The sequence below is a fragment of the Schistocerca americana genome, chromosome X, assembly GCF_021461395.2.
Source record: "Schistocerca americana isolate TAMUIC-IGC-003095 chromosome X, iqSchAmer2.1, whole genome shotgun sequence".
In the NCBI taxonomy this organism is placed as follows: Eukaryota; Metazoa; Arthropoda; class Insecta; order Orthoptera; family Acrididae; genus Schistocerca; species Schistocerca americana.
In genome coordinates, this window is record NC_060130.1 from 613,145,652 (window position 1) to 613,169,530 (window position 23,879).

Genomic DNA, 23,879 nt, shown 5'->3' on the forward strand with positions numbered 1-23,879 from the left:
GGATTACGTTATGATTCAAGAGGCTGAGCAGTGTACACTAGATATGTAATACAACTGACTAGATGAGATAGTTCTCAAAGCGAAAGAAGCCAGGGAAATATCGCCGCCAACTGGACTATGCCCAACAGCACTCTGGGGTTCATACCAACCTGCACATCAACAAAAGTTTAGTTATTTTTTTCAGTTTTATTTTAGTTTTTTAATGGCAGCATTACCATCACTCTGACCCAAGCTAAGTACCTGTTCTTTAATTTTATTGAAGCCCTACAAATGATCCCCTGTGCTATATCCACTTCTCAAAACTGGTAGGTCCTTTGTCTAAAGTCTCATTTTTGTTCACATACAATTTCCTCAGACATTTACTTTATTTGTATCTCAAACAGCTGTAAATATTTCTTTTGGCACTACTTCTGGAATGTCATTACCCCAATACTGACTTTGCACATTTACAACTAATTTTTTAAGTAAACAAGTATTTAAATAAATCTGGAAATGTTCGCGCAACTTTCTGTTTGTTTTGTTTTAAGGCGCAAAAACAACTAGGGTCATATGCGCCAATGTCACAACAGTAGAACACAAAAACAAAGAGGAGTTAAAAACGACTACACATTAATCCCAATTGAGGGAAGAGAACTCAGCTGAACACAGGAAAAAGGAGAAAGACTTATAAAATAAGCCATAGAGAAATTGAGGTCTTGAACTAAAGGTTAAATTTCCTTTGCCATACAAAAAATAAAATGCGGTTTACAGCTCACATGTTGTTGGCTAAAACTGCCGATAACTCAGACAGCAAACACAAATGAGAATGTAACTGCTTAAAAAAAGGGCATTCTGTCAGGACATGGTGAACCATCAAAGGTTGAGGGTAATGAGCACAAAATGGTGTCTAAAAAGACAGTGCCTGTGACGCAACCTACTTAAAATGATCTCACGGCGAGAGGTGGTCATCCTATCTGCTGGGAGAGGCTTAATTACCCGGAGCTTGTTCCCATGGAGTGAGGACCAGTGGTGATGACAAAGTGACACCACCTGCTGACAGACACCAACACAGGTCATCAGAGGGAATATAACAACTAGGGGGTTCTGGAACAAGGACTGCAGCCTCGACAGCAGCGTCAGCGGCCTCGTTTCCTGTCAGACCGACATGACCAGGGACCCACATAAACATCACAGTGGCTCCATCAAGAGCGGCAAGTGACAACTTTCCTGGACTCGTTGCACTAAGGAATGAATGGTGTACAGCACACAGAGGCTTTGAAGGGCACAGAGAGTCGGAGCAGATGACGCAATTGAAAAGCCTGTGTCGCCAGATGTACTGCAAGGCCTGATACAGGGCATAGAGATCTGCTGTAAATACTGAGCAGTGTTCCAGAAACCGATACCAAAAAACGTCAGTACCAATGACAAATGCACACCTGACACGACGGGCAGTCGGAGAACCATCAGTGTACACGAAGGTGCTATCGCGACGTTCCGTGCGGAGGTCATGAAACTGAAGGCAATACAGCAAGGCAGGAGTAGTGTCCTTTGGAAGTGAATGAAGGCCAAGGTGAACATGAGCCACCACATGAAGCCAAGGTGAAGGCTTTACACCTATTGGGAAAGTGGCAGGTAGCGTTAAGTTAAGCTGCCAGAGCAAGAGCTAAATGTGAACTCCAAGAGGTAACAGAAGAGGAATGTGCCCCATACTGGCAATCAAATGAGTAATCGATGGAGGTGGCATAGGATGGGTGGCCGCGCGTGGCAGATGAACGGCACACAAATCTGATGAGGAGAAAGTCATGGCTGTAGGACAGAAGTAGTTCGGCAGCTTCTACGTAGACACTCGACTCGGCTAGTGTAAAAGGCGCCAGTGGCCAAATGGATGCCACGATGGTGGATAGTATTGAGATGGGACGGACATGCAGATGCGTAAACGAAACACCCACAATGTAGTTTGGAAAGGACAAGGGACCGGTACAGACGGAAGATGGTAGTTCGATCTGCTCCCCAGGAAGGACCAGTGAGGACACGTACGGCATTGAAGGACTGCATACGGTGGGCTACCAGGTAAGACACGTGGTAGGACTGAGAAAGTTTCCTATCGAGCATGAGCCACAGGAATTTAGTAGTTTCAACAAACGGAAGAACAACAGGCCCAAGATGGGGGGAAAAAAAAAAACCAACTGCTCAGCCAGACATACATACAAACTGTATTGTCAGAGGAAAAATGAAAGCCACTGTCGATGCTCCACGAGTAAAGATGACCGAGACATCACTGAAGAGGCCGCTCAATGAGAAGTCCGTAGAGAACTGCAATTCATGGCAAAATTGTCAACAAAAAGGGAGCAGGAGATGCCCTACAGGAGACAGGCCATAATAGGGTTGACAACAATAGCACAGAGGTCGCCACTCAGGACAGAACCCTGAGGCACACAGTTTTCCTGGATAAAGGTGTCCAATGAAGCAGAACCCACACATACCTTGAAAACTTCGTCTTTTAAAAATTCCTAAAGGAAACAAGGCATAAAACCTCGGAAGCCCAACATGTAGAGAGTACAAAGAATACCAGTCCTCCAGGAGGTGTCGTATGCTTTCTACAAATCGAAAAACACAACCCGTATGTGTTTTCCGCAGAAAACCATTTACGACATCAATGGGAAAAGTGACAAGATGGTCAGCTGCATAACAGTGAGCTCAATATCCACATTGTACAGTGGATAGTAAATTCCAAGACTTGAGCAACCACATAAGCCAGGCATGAATCATACATTCCATCACCTTGCAAACACAGTTGGTGAGAGAAATAGGTCAGTAGCTAGAAGGAAGGTGTTTATCCTTACCGGACTTAGGTACGGATATGACTGTGGCTTCACGTCAGCATCTGACAGATGTGCCCTCTCCCTAGATGCGATCGTATGTATGTCGGAGAAAGAGCTTGCCCGCAAGAGAAAGGTTCTGAATGTGAACATCACCTGGTCCTGGGGCAGAGAATCAGGATGAAGTGAGAGCATGATCTAGCTCCCTCATCATATAGACAGCATTATAGCACTCACAGTTCTGAGAAGAGAAGAGTATCGCTCAAGCCTCTTCCACTTGTTTCCGATGGAGGACAGCAGGGTGATCGTAGGGGGAGCTCAAAATCTCTGCAAAATAGTGGCCCTATGTGTTTGAGATAGCAAGAGGATCAACTATGACATCACCTGCTACAGTCAGACCAGAAATTGGGGAATGGACCTTGGTCCCAGAGAGCTACCAGAGGTTGGCCCACACCACAGAAGAGTGTGTGGAACTGTTGAAAGAACTAATAAATGAAATCCAGCTAGCTTTTCTGCTATCACAAAGAAGACGATGACACTATGCACACAACTATTTATAATGAATGTTTGCCGTCATAGCATGACTTAAAAAAACATGGAGAGCACGGCTCTGCATGCGAATTGCATCACGGCATGTCTCAGTCGAACAAGAGACAGGGACACAGCACAATAGAGAGGAAGTGCGAGGAATGGAATGTTCTGGGGCGGTAACGATAACGTTCATAAAGTATTCCATCTGGTCATCACAACTGGGTAAATGTTGTTCATCAAATGTCACCAGGGAGGAGTAAAGCCTCCAGTCAGCCTTAGAAAGTTGACATTTGGGTGTGCATGGAGGCGGGGTAGGTGTCAGCAAATGGGTAGCACATGGGAAATGGCTGCTCAAGTACATGTCACAGAGAATGGACCACTCGAGATGATGGGCAAGCTGGGCACTGCAAAAGGATAGGTGCAAATGGGAATATGTGTGCATGGAGTCTGAAAGGAATGTTGGTGCCCCATTGTTAAGGCAGATGAGGTTAAGACAGTGAGAAGATCATCCAAGAGTGCACCTCTTTGACAGGATCTGGGAGGACTCCAAAGGGCATGGTGCGCATTAAAGTCACCGAGCAGTAGAAAGAGGTGGGACAGCTGCCCAATAAGCTGGAGAGGGGCTGCCCTGGTGACATCAAATGACAGAGGGATGTAAACAGTACAAAGCCAAAAGGGAAAGTGAAGAAGGAAAATGCAGACTGCAACAGTTTGGAGCCAGGTTTTCAGGGAGATGGGTTGATTATCATCATTAACCCAGATGAGCAGCATGACTCCTTCATGAGATGGAATTCTGTCCTTGGGGGTGGGGGGTGGTGGCGTGGGGAGAGGGGTCAAAGAGCGGCAAGCAGGAGGGGGGGGGGGGGGTTCTCCCTGTTGTTGATAAGCCATCTGTCAACTTAACTGATTAAGTGTGATATATGCCAATTTTGTTTTTCCTTTTTGCGCTTTTTCAATCATCATCCTTTTTTTTAAAAAATCACAAACTTTTTCCCCAAATATATGTTCCTGGCTGACCACTAATAAAACAAAATAAATAAAACAGAGAGAGGAACCAACAACTTGGCAAGGAGTCCTGATTCGTCACAAAATTTTAAAACTTGTGCTGAACTCTTCCAACTATCAGTAAAGCAGAAGGCATGCTCTCGGTTGAACTGTTTAATGTCCTCTAATCAGAATACAAACAACCTTCAATTAAAATATGGCACAATGTTATAATTATGTTATTTTCACTCCATTCTAGAGGCTTATTATGGGGAAGGAGTGAGTAATGGATTAAAGGATAGTGACCCATACAAAGGTGAGCTACAATGATTTGTTCAACTTGCTGTGGGTAGGCTCTTCCATTCCCACAGTTAAAATACCTCTCTGGGAATGTCAGTCTTACACAATTTTGATTCTTTGATCTTTCTTAAGTGTACAATGTAGGGAGGAGGGGAAATACAGAAAGTAAAGTGAAAATTATTTTGACAAACTGAAACAAAGCACAAAAAGCATACATACAGAAAAATGTTAGGAAAAATAACGTGCTAATTACACTTAAATTAAAATCACTTCAAAATTTTTAACAATATCTCAGTGTCAACACAAGAACACGAAACAGCAACTGGAATCGCACAGCTAAATTTCAGGTTGGCACAAGTGGCTGTGACTACAAATTTTAATACTGTGGATTTTTTCTTCTTAGCTTCAGATTATATATATGTCATAAAAATGTAGCCATCAACAAGTCATAAATGTTAACAGTTCTCAAGCCACTGATATTACACGCACCAAAAGTTCAGAGCACATTTATTTTTGTGTTATGGTAACCAGTTTCAGTAATACACAGACCATGTTCACACCCGCAATGTCTCCACTGGTGATATTTGGAGCCATTGTAAGTGCAAGAGGCACCTGTTGTAAGCAGCTGACAATAGATTCCCATTGCACTTATCAACACCACACGATTTGACGTGCTGTATGCTTAGGCCCTTAAAAAACCATTAAAAACTTGGTTTTAGATAAATCACTGTTTGAAACACTTTGTTAGGCAAGTCTATCTACTCTACAAATGAATATCTTAGCAGGACTGTTAGACCAGCTTACGTTTTGACGGCACTTGGTCACAACAGTCAAGATTAGTTATTTTGGGTATGATAAATTTATTACAAATGCATAAGTATGTTTCATTCTGACATGGTATTAATTCTGTAAATATTAGCAGTTCCAGTTTACTGCAATGTATTCACATATCTTGACAATCTCCTGACAAATGATCAGGGAAGTGAGCATTATATTCAGATGTTCTATGTTTTTTATGTTATACTTTCTGACATTCCATGCCCAAGAGAATCATCTCATCTCTTTTTCGGGTTTGTCGAACAAAAACTGAACCTAATCACAGATCAGTTAAGGTCACACTGAGGATGGTCCATCTGACATGTGCCCTATTCTTCCACTGGGGATGGTTGGAAACTGGGACACCACCAGTCTGCATTGACCAACAACATCACCACCATGGCAAAAACCCCTATTTCAAGCACATCCAAAAGATCTATCAAAACACCCGCAAAAAATACAAATGCGAAGCGAAATAACACACAAACTAAACCCAATAAAATTAGCGGGACAACCACACGAAAAAAAGGAGTTTTTGGATGGGGACAAACTAAAAATTCAGTAATAAAAGCAACAACACCATACAAGGTGCAACACTGGTGGGTGGGGGATGACGACACTTAACTGGCAAAAAATAAAATACAACAGAAGCATAAAAAACACACTATAAGACGAGCACGGTATCTCACTCTCCAGTTAACCTTTATAGCTCAACCGTAGATCAGGATAGCAACTAACACCCCCCCCCCCCCCCCCAAACAACTACAAACACTGGCAACCCACTCTCCAGTTCACTTATATAGCTGAGTGTGTGGTTCTTTTCTGTTGCATGTTGCGGTAAGTAAGTGCATGCGTAGTGAATGATGGGAAGTGAACATGATGAATGAGTAATTGGGTAGGACAAGACAGCAGGACCCATGAGAAAATAGTTTTCATAAACATCATAAGTGGATCAATGATTTTTAATCAAACCATGGGAAAAGGTGGGTGAAGAAATGTCTTTTAATGAAATTATGGGAGAAGGTAAGTGGATGTTTATTAATAACAGCTGCACATTTTAATATATTAATAAACATTGGTTCACCTACCTTCTCCCACGACTTAATTAAAAACATTGCTCCAATTACTGGTTATGCAGTCACCTAAGAGTACAGTTTAAATTTCTCGATATATTTTGTTTTATATGACAACATTCTGCACAATATATCCCATTGTGCCACCACATAATTTCGTACACTCCACATCATGGTGACTGTAGCACACTAAATGACATAACAACACACGTCACAAACACATAACCACCACATAATTAAACTGGTAGAGTATGTTAACTTTTCACATATTGCACTCTCGACAACATTTCACTTCCATACCAAAACAAACACACCGTGGCTCAGTGACATCACACAATACATCGCGGCACAGCGCAACTACGTCACAGGTCAAAGCAGACGGGTGGTATCCCGCAACCAAGTACACCACTTTAATTGCAACACAGGATGCAGGTGCCTTATATTGCCATTTTTCAATAGACCCAGTGATTTAAAAAATTAAAAAATTGGAGGGGACTGGGACAATTCAATATAAAAACAGCTCATATTATGGAAACACTGACCAGGATAACCTAGTGCCTCATACTCATACCACCACCATAATGAGAAAAGCAGAAAAGTTTGATGAGGTTTAACGCATTCCTAGAAAGAACTGTTGGCTGGTCTAACATGGGATCATTCAATATTAAATTTGGTTATTAAGTGCATGTAAGAGGGCTCGTCCTGGTCTACAGGTGAATCAGCGATTCCACTGTTAAAGCAATTTGCTTCAGTTACACCCTGCCAGTGAAGATGCAGCTCAACAAAAAGCACTGAGCATTTTAACAGAATATAATCATGGTGTGAATGAAAATTATTGCTAACAAACTATCGACAGCAGATGTCAGCTTTGACCTATAACATAATGATGTCCTGTGACATTATATGGGCATAAACAGAAGTAACTTCACTTTGACAATATTAGTTTTTCTTTTTTTTAGCTGATTACAGACACACTTGTGGCATAGCCTGAGGTCTTTGTTAGGTTGAAAAGTGACTGGTTGGTTAAACGGTACTGAAAGCTTCAATTCTTCTAAGAATTACACTGTTCAGAGATTGGTTGAAATCTTGTTCACTGGCTTTTAGAGATAAAGAGCTTCCTACATAACTGCAGAGGAACAATTATGTCTTATTAAGCAATTCTCAAAAAGGGAGAAAGGGCATAACTCTCAAATTTCATCTTCAAGAATAATGGAACAGATTTTGTGGGGAATTGGTGTTAACATGGTACTCAGTGAAATGTGAATTTACAGCACTGACTTCAACATTTCCTAACTCTACGAGTTTTAAAATACAAATTTTATTATACCTGTCAAACAAAAAGAGTGTAATAAATTCTTGTGTTGTGGAGGGGTGTACGAGTGTCAGCTACGTAATTTTCAAGGTAGACAAAGTCACTAGATAACCGACTTCCTTGCTGTCTGTATCCAAACTACAACCACAATTTATATTCCCTTTAAACATTCATTTATCTGTACGCATGAAAAAATGACAAGTTAAACTGTAGGTCTTCCTATAACTGGAGGGGGGGGGGGGGGCAGTCAGCTCAAAATAGGACAGCAACAGTAGACTACCACCAACAGGAATGGGCATAGTAAAACATTGTCAGGTTCAAACGAGCAATCAGTTTAAGGACAGCTTCACCTTTACTGAACACTGATTTATACATGAATGAATCTTAAGTGAAAATCATCACACTCTGATCATAGGGGCCCAATTTCACTGTAAAAACTACCTCCTGAAAGATTATAACAGGAATCAAATCTATCATAACAACAGTTAATAAATGTTCCTTGCAGACAAACTATGGGTTGGGACTGGATTCAGACCCAGATTCTTGTCTTCCATAGGCAGTTCTCTAAATCAGTTGCGAATCATGTTGCACATAAAAGGAAAGGGTCTGGATTTGGGGCCAGGAGGAGGAGGAGATTAGTGTTTAACATCCCGTCGACAACGAGGTCATTAGAGACGGAGCGCAAGCTCGGGTGAGGGAAGGATGGGGAAGGAAATCGGCCGTGCCCTTTCAAAGGAACCATCCCGGCATTTGCCTGAAGCGATTTAGGGAAATCACGGAAAACCTAAATCAGGATGGCCGGAGACGGGATTGAACTGTCGTCCTCCAGAATGCGAGTCCAGTGTGCTAACCACTGCGCCTTGGGGCCAGGCTTGGCCCACAATTTCAATATGCCGTGAAGTTTCACAGCAGTATACATTCAGTTGGAGGGCTATAGTGTGATGCTGGTCCCTGCTGAATTCTTTCATGGTGTGGCACTGATCTGTAGCACAGCCTTAGGTCTAGATTAAGTTGGCTGAGTGCTGGCACAGTTACTGAATGTTAATGCAAAATAAAGTTTGTGATAACAGACTTTATCTGCAGCATAGCTCCATATCTACATTCACATCAATTTATCACACACACGCACACATCCTACAACAGTAAACTCAGAGGAACCAGTAGCACAGAGATTAATCTCAATACCTTCCTATGGATAGTGATCACTTTCTTTCAAAGTAGTTCCTTCTACATAATAGATTATGGTGAGAATGACATAATGTTTAAAAAGCAATGGTTGTCACTATTTAAATTTCCTCTGAACAAGAAGTTTACAAGCACAAGTGCAGTAAAAATTTTAAGCTACATTACATACTTTCAATGCCATTAATGAGCTAGTTCTTCAGACACTACTGAAACATTATTATAACATCCTGCACTGTACTAGCCATAACTAAGCAACTTTCATGAAGACATGGAAAACTCATGACAATTAAGTGGATCTACTCTATTTTACTACTATTCCATAAATTTTCTACTCAAATTCTTTATGTCGGCCCTACTATGCTTCATAATCAGTAGTGACTGTGTGAATCAGAGTATTCTCCTAGATAAAATTAAGTTTTGGGAAATTGATGGTTCAGCCAACTAATGGATGTCATATCCAACCAAAAGAATGAAGATAGTTGTACTTCATAATTCAAACCATATAGTTCAGGGACATAATTCTGACTGGGGAGAAATTGTGTAAAGGGCTGAGTCTTTGCTCCACTATTCTTCCTCACATATGTAAACGACTTTCCATTTAATATAAAACATGCAGACTTAGATCTTTTCACAGATGACACTAGTACTGTAATCAGTTCATGCATATATAGAGAAACAGAAGAAATGGTAAACAATGTTCTTAAAAATATCATTGACTGATATTCTGTAAATGGTCTCCCCCTCGATTTTAAAAAGAGAACAGTAGAATTTTTGTATATCATATTTATACTTTATTACTGCGCAAATATGCACTTTCACTGCTACAGCACAAAGATCTATCCAAGAAACATCTTTTTTTTTTCAGTCTGATGTGCTACAGTGCCTGAAAGTCCGATATCAATCGCAAAAATTTAACCACGATAATATATAAGTTCTGCTCATCTATGTATACTACAAAATGATAAATTTAACACTTTGTGAGGTAATGATTAATTGGGTGGAAACTTCAAAATTATTAGGTGTCCATATTTATGGGAATTTATCTCAGAAGAAAGAAATATTGGAACTCTTAAAATGACATAGTTCCGCCACATTTGAACTCGAAATCATAGCTAATCTTGGGGAGATAAATCAGTAATCCAACATTTTTAATCAATAAGGACAGGTGGAATAATGTTCTGGAAAAACTCATCCGTAAGAAAGGAAGTCTTTAATGCCCAAAAAGGTGCTGTAATAATAATACATGGTTTTCACGCACATCTTCTTGAAATGACCTCTTTAAGGAGTTTGGTGTTCTGACTATTGCTTCCCTATATATTTACTTCCTCCTGGAGTTTGTAGTAGGCCCTAAATAATTCACTACAGTTCAAAAGTAACAACGTTGTACATAATTACAATACCAGAAGAAAAAATAACATTATTACTCCCAATTAAGGATGTCTTTAGCACAAAAAGGTGTGCACAATATTGTAACTATAATGTCTGATAACTCACCGAGTGATGTAACATGTCATACAGAGTGCGGAGTAAAATTTGGAAGCAAAGTGAGAAAGTTTCTGCTTGATAAATTCTATTCTGTAGAAGGATGTCAATCATTGTGATGTTTAAAAGGTGGTGGGCAGGAATAACTAACTAACTAACTTCTCTATATTAAAAATAAACATCTTAATGTTCATCATGCAGCCATATTTACAAATTAATTATTGAACTTGCGATTTGAATGTAAAATGATTCGTTCAACTCCATTACGGTTTATCGTGCGAAACGATCCGTGGAACACGAAACCAACTATGGTTCATTAAAATATTAATGTTACATGAAACAATTGCGGGGGTAGTAGTACCATGTGGCGAGGTTTTGATAACTTTAATTCCAGACTGTTTCACTCCATTATGCACTAATGAGAAGTGATATCTGGAGGCTCTGTTTATTTTATATGTAAAGGTCGCCACAACGAATATGACTTGTTGCTTTCAGTTGCTAACTACAAATTTAATTATTACCTATTGTAACGCTTGAGTATACATTTTTTTTGTTTCATGAAGAGAAACTGGGAAATTTCTAATTAGTAACTCCTCAAAGCTCTTCCCCATTATTCACCGTAAACATTCATGAGGGCATATAATTCTCTATATAAACGAGGCACGCACGTAATGACTTTTCAGATAAGTTTGTATCTGTCTTCCAGCATCTATTTACACTGGTGTTCCAAATGTAAAGAAAAAACGCCCACATTCAGATCCACGCTAAAGATCTGAAATTTTATATTCCCACTCGCTACACGATTGTAAGGGAAAGGCTGTAAATTTATGTAAAACATATAAAAACAAAAAAAAAAAAAAGAGCAGCTAGGTCAACTGACTGCGGGAACAATTATAATTCTTCACAGTTAAGTAATAATTAAATCGTAAAGAAAAAAAAATAACGTTCAGATACAACTTTGATTGCACAATTACTTCTGGAACTTGGTATATACTTCATCTTGGAATTTCGATGACCTGTGAGGTGTTATAGGTCCCCTGATACCAGTTTGCTTACGCATCTGCTACTTTCACTTACAAAACGTAAAGCGGCAATCAAAATCCAACAAACAAGGTGTGTGCGCATATACAGTAATATATTTCCTGTTAAAATACTCAGTTCACTTTGTCTGACCGCAATGAATGCAGCAGCCGGCATTCCTTTCTCGCGTTGGAGTAGTATATTCACATCTTCAATAGCAGCAACAGCGGCATTCACTTACCATATTTAGGAGCTGTATCAAAACAATACACAAGGACGAATAACCAACAACGATTACACACGAACTTCACCGCACGCAGAACAAACTGACAGTCCACACATCTATAAAATATACAATACGCACACAGGTAAAACTCTTTGGATGACTAAAGATATATATGATTTTCCCAAAGCCATTGGCATTTCTGCACACGTGCCGTGGGATGTTAGTGAATATGGTTTATTAGATATATGGCATTTATAGCTAAATAATTCGATTCAGTCATAGCAGCATTCTTTTCATCGGTATTATGACTGGTTTGATGCGACCCGACACGAATATCTCACTTGCACTAACTTCTCAGAGTAGCACTTGCTTCCTACGTCCTCATGGTGGTGTAAAAATTATTATACCTCCATCTACGTCCTCAGTCATTTATTAGTATATTCCAATATCTGTTTTCCTCAAACGTTTTTACCACCTGCCGTTCCCTCTACTACCCTGGACGTTAATCCCTGATGTCTGAACACATGTCCTGTCATCCGGTCCCTTCTTCGTATCAGTGTTCTCCAAACGTTCCATTCTTCAGTGATTCTGTGGAGAGCTTCCTCATCTTATCAGTCCACTTAATAATCAACATTTTTCTATAGTACCACATTTAAAGGCCTATATTCTCTTTTGTTCCGGTTTTTCCACTATCCATCATTAACTACGATGTAGTGCTCTATTCCAAATGTACATCCTCCGAAATTTCTTCCTCAAATTAAAGCCTACGTTTGCTACCAGTATACTTTTCTTGGCCAGAAGTACTCTCTTTGCCTATCCTAGTCTGCTTTCTACGTCCTCCTTGCTTCGTCCATCATGGATTGTTTTGCTTTTTCTTCATTATTTGTAACTTTTCACAACGTATTTCCGTTGAGAGAAGCGCAGTAATTTCCGATCGTAACATTTTCTACAACTTTTGGCACAGTACTTTTACTACGAGTCTCTTTTAATGTTCTTTCCTCCATACCATTGTTGATCTGTCAATTTTTAAGAGCTACGATTCACTTCTCCTATTGCCTGGAGCACTAAGATCAACACTCGTATTTGACAAACACAGTTTTTGTGTTCACGGAATTTGTTTTGAGCTTTTACAATCACACTCCGGTTTTCACTATTCTGGACCATTTATCATAAAGCTTAGTGCCAGCACCAGTGTTTTCACAAAATAAAGTGGGTGGGTACTCTACTGCTGTCTACTCTCTGTTTCAAACAATTATCTAACATATTAGGTCCATTTTTTCTGTTGTAGCAGCACCTCATATTTAGTTTTTGGACTTGTAATCTCGTTTATTAGCACCGATATGATTTCATCAGCATTGTTTTTTCCCCTAAGTTTTATGCCCAATTCGTGGATGACACATATTCAGATTTTCTTCTTGGTGGTTCCATTAGCACAACTATAGTGGAACACAGTTTTGCATTTTACACTCATGATATTTAGCAACACGCTTTTTGTAGGAGCAGATGTTCAAGTCCAACACTTGACTAATTGACCGAGTTTTATTTGTTCCTGTGAAGTTCCTTTTTGTAGTGTGATATCAGACAAGTCAATGAATACAATACTATATGGGCGGAAAGAGGTGAGGAACAAACAATAATGCAAATAATATAAATACAAGGTATAAAATATTACATTCAAGGTTTTAACAAAAACAACACTACTGCAGGCAATATAAATACAAGACATACAACAGTACAAACATTGGCATACAAATTACATCATTTATAATATAACACATCTTTTACAAATCTTATAGTTCTAGAAATTCATTTAAATTATGTACAATATTGTTTATGATGACATGTGTCAGTTTCCCTTTGAATACATGAGGGTCATCAATTTCATTTATTATACTCAGTGGTAGCTTATTGTAAGTTCTTATTCCAGTCTGGATAACTCCTTTTTGCGCTATATTGTGATTAGCTGGTTCTCTGTGAACGTTTTGTTTCGGACTTCTGTTATCATTGTGAATGTAACAGTTAGTTTGGAAAAGTTTTTTGTTGTTGATTAAATATCATCAGCGAGTAGATGTATTAACTTGCAAGTGTCAATACTCCAAGTGTCTTGAATAGGTACCTGCAGGATGTCCAAATTGAAACACCTCAGATCAACTTCACAGTTCGTTTTTGCACTTTAAAAACTTTTTGCACTTTTGTAGCATTTCCCTACAGTATTTACCATACAAGATCAGAGAGTGGAAATATGAGAAAATTATTGTTTATGTGACAACATAGAGCAAAATATTTCTTAGTGCAAAGCATACTGAGCTTAGGTTTTGAGTAGGTAATTAATATACTCATTTCATCTTAATTTATTGTCCATTTGTATTCCTAGAAATGAAATTTCATTGGTATCTATTTCAAGGGATTCAAGGTCGTTATTTGCAGTCTGAAACTGTATTACATTTGTTTTTTAGAGGTTTATTGACAGACTATCTACACTCCTGGAAATGGAAAAAAGAACACATTGACACCGGTGTGTCAGACCCACCATACTTGCTCCGGACACTGCGAGAGGGCTGTACAAGCAATGATCACACGCACGGCACAGCGGACACACCAGGAACCGCGGTGTTGGCCGTCGAATGGCGCTAGCTGCGCAGCATTTGTGCACCGCCGCCGTCAGTGTCAGCCAGTTTGCCGTGGCATACGGAGCTCCATCGCAGTCTTTAACACTGGTAGCATGCCGCGACAGCGTGGACGTGAACCGTATGTGCAGTTGACGGACTTTGAGCGAGGGCGTATAGTGGGCATGCGGGAGGCCGGGTGGACGTACCGCCGAATTGCTCAACACGTGGGGCGTGAGGTCTCCACAGTACATCGATGTTGTCGCCAGTGGTCGGCGGAAGGTGCACGTGCCCGTCGACCTGGGACCGGACCGCAGCGACGCACGAATGCACGCCAAGACCGTAGGATCCTACGCAGTGCCGTAGGGGACCGCACCGCCAATTCCCAGCAAATTAGGGACACTGTTGCTCCTGGGGTATCGGCGAGGACCATTCGCAACCGTCTCCATGAAGCTGGGCTACGGTCCCGCACACCGTTAGGCCGTCTTCCGCTCACGCCCCAACATCGTGCAGCTCGCCTCCAGTGGTGTCGCGACAGGCGTGAATGGAGGGACGAATGGAGACGTGTCGTCTTCACCGATGAGAGTCGCTTCTGCCTTGGTGCCAATGATGGTCGTATGCGTGTTTGGCGCCGTGCAGGTGAGCGCCACAATCAGGACTGCATACGAGCGAGGCACACAGGGCCAACACCCGGCATCATGGTGTGGGGAGCGATCTCCTACACTGGCCGTACACCACTGGTGATCGTCGAGGGGACACTGAATAGTGCACGGTACATCCAAACCGTCATCGAACCCATCGTTCTACCATTCCTAGACCGGCAAGGGAACTTGCTGTTCCAACAGGACAATGCACGTCCGCATGTATCCCGTGCCACCCAACGTGCTCTAGAAGGCGTAAGTCAACTACCCTGGCCAGCAAGATCTCCGGATCTGTCCCCCATTGAGCATGTTTGGGACTGGATGAAGCGTCGTCTCACGCGGTCTGCACGTCCAGCACGAACGCTGGTCCAACTGAGGCGCCAGGTGGAAATGGCATGGCAAGCCGTTCCACAGGACTACATCCAGCATCTCTACGATCGTCTCCATGGGAGAATAGCAGCCTGCATTGCTGCGAAAGGTGGATATACACTGTACTAGTGCCGACATTGTGCATGCTCTGTTGCCTGTATCTACGTGCCTGTGGTTCTGTCAGTGTGATCATGTGATGTATCTGACCCCAGGAATGTGTCAATAAAGTTTCCCCTTCCTGGGACAATGAATTCACGGTGTTCGTATTTCAATTTCCAGGAGTGTATTATAAACCATTTGTATACTACTTGTGTTATTGTTTAAGTTATAATCTGCATTGGTAATTTCATGTCCTTGATCAATATACTAGCACAATCAGCAAACATTACTATATTTGCAGTGATATTTACTGCTGTTGGCAGGTCATTAATGCACACTAAGAAGATCAGTGGTCCAAGAATCGAGCCTTGGGAAACACCATACTTAATAGTTACCCACTCCGATTTTATTGTTTCACCTGAACTCTTTGTTTCCTGTTATGTAAGTGCGATTCTAGCCAAGCCAATAATTGATTTCTGATGCTGCAGTGTGGGAGTTTTTGTAGTAACATGTTATGTTTTCCACAGTTGAAAACTTTGGTGATATCACAGAAAATCCCTAAGGATTCCTTTTACAGTTCAGTTCATCTAGAATTACTTTTATGAGACTGAATATTGTCCTTTGTATGGAGAGTGCTTTGCTAAAGCAAAAACTGGGAGGGTGTCAAGAGCCATTTTGTGTTACTTGTTCATACAGCTGTTGTGCACTACTCGCCCAAATAATTTTGAAAGAACTGGCAGCAACGAGACAGCCTCATAGTTAGATATTACATGTCTCTTACCGCCTTTGTGTATTAGCATCTGCAGGATGTTTTAATCTCTTACGAAATACTCCAGTTTCCATAGACTTGTTGCCGGTCAAGTCACCACATAATTTTAGTGCCCTGGTTGATATTCCATCATACACGGAAGAAGTGGCGGTTCTTAGAGATCTGATGATTCTTATAATTCCGTTAGGTGTTGCGGATTTGAAGCAGAGTGACATTGTTGATGTACATTACGTAAGATTAAGTAGTTTTAAAGCTTATAAAGGAGCCTGAGTGTTTTGTGTTTCCTTGTTTTTGGCTACAGTGAGGAAAAACTTATTGAATTTTGAGGCTATCATTTTCAGATTACTGTGGTTAATCCTATTTTCTATGAACTGTGCTAACCCTGATTCTTCCGATATTTTGTCCCTGTTTGTTCCCGATACTATGGTTTTTCATATAATTTTTGTTGTGTAGTTTGACCTATATATTTGCTTTGCTTATTGCATATTTTTGGCCTTCCTGAATACATGGTTTAAGAGTTTCTAGTATTTCTTATAGTTTATTTTCACTGCTTTGTGTGTACTCTTCCTCTGTTCTAGGTAATGTTCCCTTTCCTGGCACATGATATTCAAATTCCAGATGTTATCTACTTTTTCTGCTTGCATACATTTGATTTAGTTTTGATATGTCTTTGGGGGAAACTGGCTTCAAAGTGTTTCGGAAAATGTTTAAAATGAGTTATTGGGTTCATTGTTTGTTATTCTGACATGCCTAACTTGGGTGTGTAAATTAACTGTTTTTCTGTTGCTGTGTTTTAAGATTGCTGTTTGATCATCATGATGCAGTCATCTACCCTTGTTGAGATTGAGATCACTGGATACAAGTTAAAGCAAGACATCAACGTTTCTAATTGTCTATAGTTGCTATTTGTTGACAGAAAGTCAGTGTTAATATCTCCACATAAATGATTCAGTTGCTCTTGGAAAGTGTTGTAAGGGCTGTTCCTAGATCAGGAAGAAATTTGGGATATTTCCAACCAGTGACCTGTAGATAGTTAATTATGATGAACAGCTTTTCTAGTTCTAGTTTGAATGCTCAGCATTCAGGATCTTATTAAATGCAGTATCGACTTACATCTACAACCTGTGACCTAAGAGTGTTATGAATGAAAATTGCAACACCTCTTTTTCTTAAGCTGGCTCTACAATATTTATATCTCAATTCTGTAATTTTCTAAGTTCGTCTGCACAATTTCTACACCTCTTAGATGACACTGTGTTAAAGAAAAAAAAACACATCAACAGCTCTTTCATCCAAACCTCTAGTATCCTGAATTGAAAACAGCAGCTCTTTCACACTTTAGGAACATTTTTCCACCTGAAGGGCAAGTGAGTGCCCTGAACCTTTCTCTGCTCCTCCACCCTAAGGAACATACAATGTAAAATTACAACACACAAATGTTTCTATCAGTGAACAAACGGAAATCCTTTTAAGTAGATACTTATTTGTTTTTTCATGTGCCCTACAGACAAGAGGGAGATGGAAGTTATTGTGGAATTAATGCCACGATTTTCTTTTGCTAAATACAAAATTAATTCTCACGCCATTGTTTTAAAATTTGGCTTAGTACTGGATAACCTACAGTCTATTTTTGTATATTAGGCACATAGTCGGCTGTTATAGGCTATAACAAGTCTCTTACTGAATTGTATAGTTTATCACTGTTTATAAACAATAATGTTATAGCATCTATTCAAGAAGGAAGTAATGTCTGACCAAAATAATACTCGATAAATATCTTTGCTATCTGGTTTCGGTACAACACTGGAAAACCTTTTATGGAAGATTTTAGATATTTCCGTCTTCGAGTTTGTAAAGTGTAGGATCATGATGAACTTCAAAATGAGTCACTCAGCTGATTAAATACGTAAAGTTAGTATAAAGTATATCCAAATGGACACTATTATACTGTTTAATTAAGCCAACGATTTGTCTGTGCAGATATTGGTGCAAATGTCTATGGATGCAATATATCACCTTAACAATCATCTGTCTGTGCAATCAGTATAAATCAAAGACAATTACCTATGGTCTATGACAGGGCTGCTAACTTTTAAATGCAAAAGCATCATACCAGTCACTTAAAATTAGAGATTTTAACAAAACATTATCTTGCATCAAATACAAAACGTTAAACCAAACGTGCAAATTTACTGGTAATAGTAATAATAATAACAATAATAATTATAATAATAATAAAAGAAATTCTTATACTCTAGGTTGTTAAATAATCCTCATGCAGACATATGTATAGTAGTAGCAGCAGTAGCAATAGCAATAGTACTCATTGTCGTAATAATGTAACACTGGCAATAGTGAAAAGTTCATGCCTTAGTACTTATGATATTGATCACCACAAATAGGATTATCTCACTTATTTCTGGCTCCATTTATCAGAATGTTGGGGAACATAGAGCAGCCTCTCTTTAGGTGGTGCGTATATTTTTGATTTAGAGCACACCTGGTAGCGGTATAACAGCTGGCTAATCTTTCCACTCCGAACGCATCATCCACTGAAATGCCAGCCCAGTATGTTTCAAAAACACCCTTGTTAGGGTCAGCTTTGACTATAGCCTCTGTCAATACAGAGGGCTCTAGCAACCAGAAGGATGAACTCCTCGAAGAGTTGCGCCAGCACAGTCGTTGCCACACATTCTGCATCCAGGAGACACATAAAGACCTTCAGCATAGGCGCCCCAAAATACTTGGCATGACACTTGTCGCAAAACGACCTCATAGTCAGCATGGCAGCACTATTTTTACAAAACCCAGCCTAGACATTAACTCTGCTGGAATCACTGCAAAGAACGATATTGAGGTCACAACAATTGAACTGCTTGGCGTTACAGAAACATCAGTTTATAAACCTCCTAGAGAAATTGTCATTTTTCAAGAAATGCCTAATTTTCATAGACAGCCAGCAAAGGGTGTTATAGACGACTTCAGTTGCCATAGTACTGGCTGAGGTTAAAGTGAAGATGATGGCAATGGAGTGTCGGTACTGAACTGGGCAGATTCTGGATCTGTGACCCTTATAAAGGGTGGGGAAAATAAAAGTGTTCTGGACGAGTGGATACGATTGGAGGTGAATTTAAGGGAACATTAACGGAGGAGGAAAAGACCTTCAATTACTTCCAGCAGGATGGAGCAACTCTACATTTATACTCCGCAAGCCACCCAATGGTGTATGGCGGAGGGCACCTTACGTGTCACTGTCATTACCTCCGTTTCCTGTTCCAGTCGCGTATGGTTTGCTGGAAGAACGACTGCTGGAAAGCCCTTGTGCGCGCTTGAATCTCTCTAATTCTACATTCGTGATCTCCTTGAGAGGTATAAGTAGGGGGAAGCAATATATTCGATACCTCATCCAGAAACGCACCCTCTCGAAACCTGGACAGCAAGCTACACTGTGATGCAGAGCGCCTCTCTCTTGAAGAGTCTGCCACTTGAGTTTGGTAAACATCTCCATAACGCTATCACGCTTACCAAATAACCCTGTGACGAAACGTGCCGCTCTTCTTTGGATCTTCTCTATCTCCTCTGTCAACGCGACCTGGTACAGATCCCACAATGATGAGCAATACTCAAGTATAGGTCGAACGAGTGTTTTGTAAGCCACCTCCTTTGTTGATGGACTACATTTTCTAAGGGCTCTCCCAATGAATCTCAACCTGGCACCTGCCTTACCAACAATTAATTTTATATGATCATTACACTTCAAATCGTTCCATATGCATACTCCCAGATATTTTACAGAAGTAACTGCTACCAGTGTTTGTTCCACTATCATATAATCATAGAGTAAAGGATCCTTCTTTCTATGTATTCGCAATACATTACATTTGTCTATGTTAAGGGTCAGTTGCCACTCCCTGCACCAAGTGCCTATCCACTGCAGATCTTCCTGCATTTCGCTACAATTTTCTAATGCTGCAACTTGTCTGTATACAACAGCATCATCCGCGAAAAGCCGCATGGAACTTCCGACTCTATCTACTAGGTCATTTATGTATATTGTGAAAAGCAAGGGTCCCATAACACTCCCCTGTGGCACGCCAGAGGTTTCTTTAACGTCTGTAGACGTCTCTCCATTGAGAACAACATGTTGTGTTCTGTTTGCTAAAATATCTTCAATCCAGTCACACAGCTGGTCTGATATTCCGTAGGCTCTTACTTTGTTTATCAGGCGACAGTGCAGAACTGTATCGAACGCCTTCCGGAAGTCAAGGAAAATAGCATCTACCTGGGAGCCTGTATCTAATATTTTCTGGGTCTCATGAACAAATAAAGCGAGTTGGGTCTCACACGATCCCTGTTTCCGGAATCCATGTTGATTCCTACAGAGTAGATTCTGGGTTTCCAGAAATTACATGATACACGAGCAAAAAACATGTTCTAAAATTCTACAACAGATCGATGTCAGAGATATAGGCCTATAGCTTTGTGCATCTGCTCGACGACCCTTCTTGAGAACTGGGACTACCTGTGCTCTTTTTTTAATCATTTGGAACCTTCCATTCCTCTAGAGACTTGCGGTACACGGCTGTTAGAAGGGGGGAAAGTTCTTTGTGTTGGGGAGCCCATAAATCTGATGTGTGTCACAACAACCTCCATAGTCTTCAAGAACTGCAGAGGAACGTTTCGGATGAGATTGCAGCAATTCCAGCTGTCCAGCTTCAATCTGCCTTCAGAAAATTGCTGACCAGAATCCAGAAGTGCCAAGAGATGAATGGTGATCACTTTCAACGTCTACTATAGTCAGGTTAGTGCTGTATTTCCTTTCCTATGCTGTGTTTCTTTGTACCATGAAACTCTATTCCCCGGGCCACTTTTATTTGCCCCACCCTGTACGTGATAGTAAGTAGCTACCATCTTCCAATAATGCTTGAGGGAAGTGTGGACACAATCCTGACCTTACATTTGCCAGCGACACCATCATAGAACTGTGCATAAAATCAGTATGCTCACTGATTCCTAAGTGCCGACACTGGCCAATTGTGTGTCAGAACTTGCCCGCAATGCATCTACAGCCTGTTTCATTTTGCCCCAGATACAACTTTCAAAAAGCAAACTAGAAGAAATTTAAAACTCTCGCTGATCAAGAAGTCATGCATATTAGCCCATACTCTGAGCAATACGACCACTTCGTAAGTGCTGTGAATAAATATTCTAGAATGTCCGTCACTCATGGATGTCGAACAACATATGTGCAAGAACTGACCCCAGAGAGTATTAGACTTTGATCATTACTATACATCATTTCCACAAGAACCATTTGGCCATGAAACTCATGGACTGCATTTACTCTTATTAATAACAGCCGCCAAGTCAGCGTTGTGATCACGCTAGTGGAAGAAACTTATTTCAGCAAAACCAGTGAGAAAGCCTTGAAACTTCACAGACGCCTCAGGAATGATTCAAATAGCGTGACCCCACAAAAAACACAGTAGCCAACGTTATTGCTCATGAACTATTAATGAATGGAAAATCTGATAACCGAAACATCAAGCTAAACTCTATAAACATGCGTACTTCTGTTATCTAGCTGCCTAGACCTTTCCGTTGGAAGAGCCGCAGAGAGTAGCTTGCAAGTGTAAAACAGGAAAGGCCGCTTGGTTGGACGATATTAGTAGCGAACAAATAAAGTGTTTTGGTCCTGCAACATTAAGGAGGATTTTGGACCTTTTTAATAACTGCTTACACTCTAAAAGGATCCCTAAAACCTGGAGGAAAGCTCATTGCATCACTATTCTGGAGAATGATACCGACATGCAAGACAGAAGTAATTGAACATGGTGTCATACCTCAACAAGCTAGTAAAAGCTGCACTTCACCGATCTTCAGTCTTACCCAGTATATTGAAGATGGTTTTGAATCATGTATGATCACTGGTGTGGCCTTTGTTGACCTCTCTGGTGCTTACAACACTGTAAATCATAAATTACTCCTAAAAATCCTATGGCATCACTAATGACTCTATTTTAGCCAACTTGATTGCCATCTTCCTTAGCAACAGGAGATTCTTTGTGGAGTTTCAAGAAGGACGCAATGGATGGAGACTACAAAAAAATGGGCTCCTGAGGACAATGTTCTGGCCCTTATAATCTTTAACATATACACAAATGACCAAACACTGCCACCATACATAAAAGTTTTCTGTGTGTGGATGATTTCGCTATGGCAACCCAGGGAAAGGATTTCCATGATGTTGAAAATAACCTTTCTGAAGCATTAAAAGAACTATGATAGTTCTTCAAAAATAATAACTTAAAGCCCAATGCTACCAAAATGCAACTCTGTGCTTTCCACTTAAAATGCAGACAGGCCAACCAACAACTAAATATATTATGGAATAGCATTCAAATCAAATGTTCCTTTTCCACAAAATACCTTGGGGTGACCTTAATTTACAATTTCTATCTGGCAAAATATTTTTGGTGTGTTATTGAATTCCATGCAATTTTTCCCCATAAATAGTGCTCAGATATTCACAGCCAGTACTGTTATCAAAAACATTTACATGTTGCTCACTTATTTCTAAACAAATTAGAATTTATATATATATATATATATATATATATATATATATATAGAAGAACAAAATTATTTAAAACTTTAAAACATTGTTTGAGAAAATAATTATGATCTGAAAGTCTGGCGAAAGAAATAAAAATAGCAAAAAATTTTTATGCACATAAAGAATGGAAAAAGCAATTAACAGAATTAATATAAAACTTAGAAATAACTGAAGTAGTGTATATGTCAAATAGAATTTTTATATAATAATTATAACTTTATTCAAAAAATATGAGGTAAAGAAGGAAGGAAATGTTTCTTATTTTTAATAAAGCCTAATATACTAAAAACTATTTTCTAAATTTCTTACTTTCTGATTCAAATTTTGATATTTTGTATGATTCTCAAAATTATGATTTAAAAAAGAAATCTAGGGAAGAAATATATTTAGAAAACAGATAATACAATGAAAACAGTAATTGTAATTATATTATTGTTTAAAGAAATTCCCAATACACAATTTTTTGTATTAGACAATACAGGAAACTTATAATATCTACATGGTGCTGTATGACAATTTTTTAGATCTATTCTTCTGTCATACTAAATGAGAATTCTTTCTTAACTTCCTTGTTGATTAAATGTTGTGTATTAACATCTCTGGTTATCTGATTGTACTCTAAGTGTATCTTTTCTCCCACTTGATTCTCAGTTAACCTTAACATAAATTCTCGAATGAACTTTTTAATATTGTCAAAGTTCAAAGTAAAACCCTTTATCTTCATCACTTTTTTAATTAATTTTCTCAAAATAGTAACCTTTAGGTGCAGTTGAAGCCAAATTTGTAATCTAATCATTTCCTAACTCATTAGTACATTCACCCAGCATACAACATGTTTCTACAGTATTTTTACCACTATCATTGTATGCTATAGAATCAGTATCAAAATATATACCAAATTCTCCTAACTTACCTAACATATCATAAAACCTAAGGCTTGCATTTTATGTTGTGAATGCCCCTACAATTTTTTTGGCATGTTATTTTCCACATAACACTCTTTAAAATTGTACCTCATCTAACCATATTCTCATTAATAAAGTTGATATCTA

At 39.6% G+C, this 23,879-nt stretch overlaps 1 protein-coding gene across 2 annotated transcripts in view; it reads right to left on the reverse strand.

The window, feature by feature from the left end:
• LOC124556473 (polyadenylate-binding protein-interacting protein 1) overlaps positions 1–11,878 on the reverse strand; it is a 136,800-nt gene extending 124,922 nt beyond the window's left edge. For both annotated transcript variants that reach the window (XR_006968612.1, XM_047130427.1), the window contains exon 1: positions 11,743–11,878. Coding sequence is in view for 1 of the 2 variants with exons in the window: in XM_047130427.1 (XP_046986383.1) it covers positions 11,743–11,745 (3 nt within the window). In the remaining variant the exon portion in view is untranslated. The remainder of the gene's footprint in view (positions 1–11,742) is intronic.
• Positions 11,879–23,879: the final 12,001 nt, after the last annotated feature.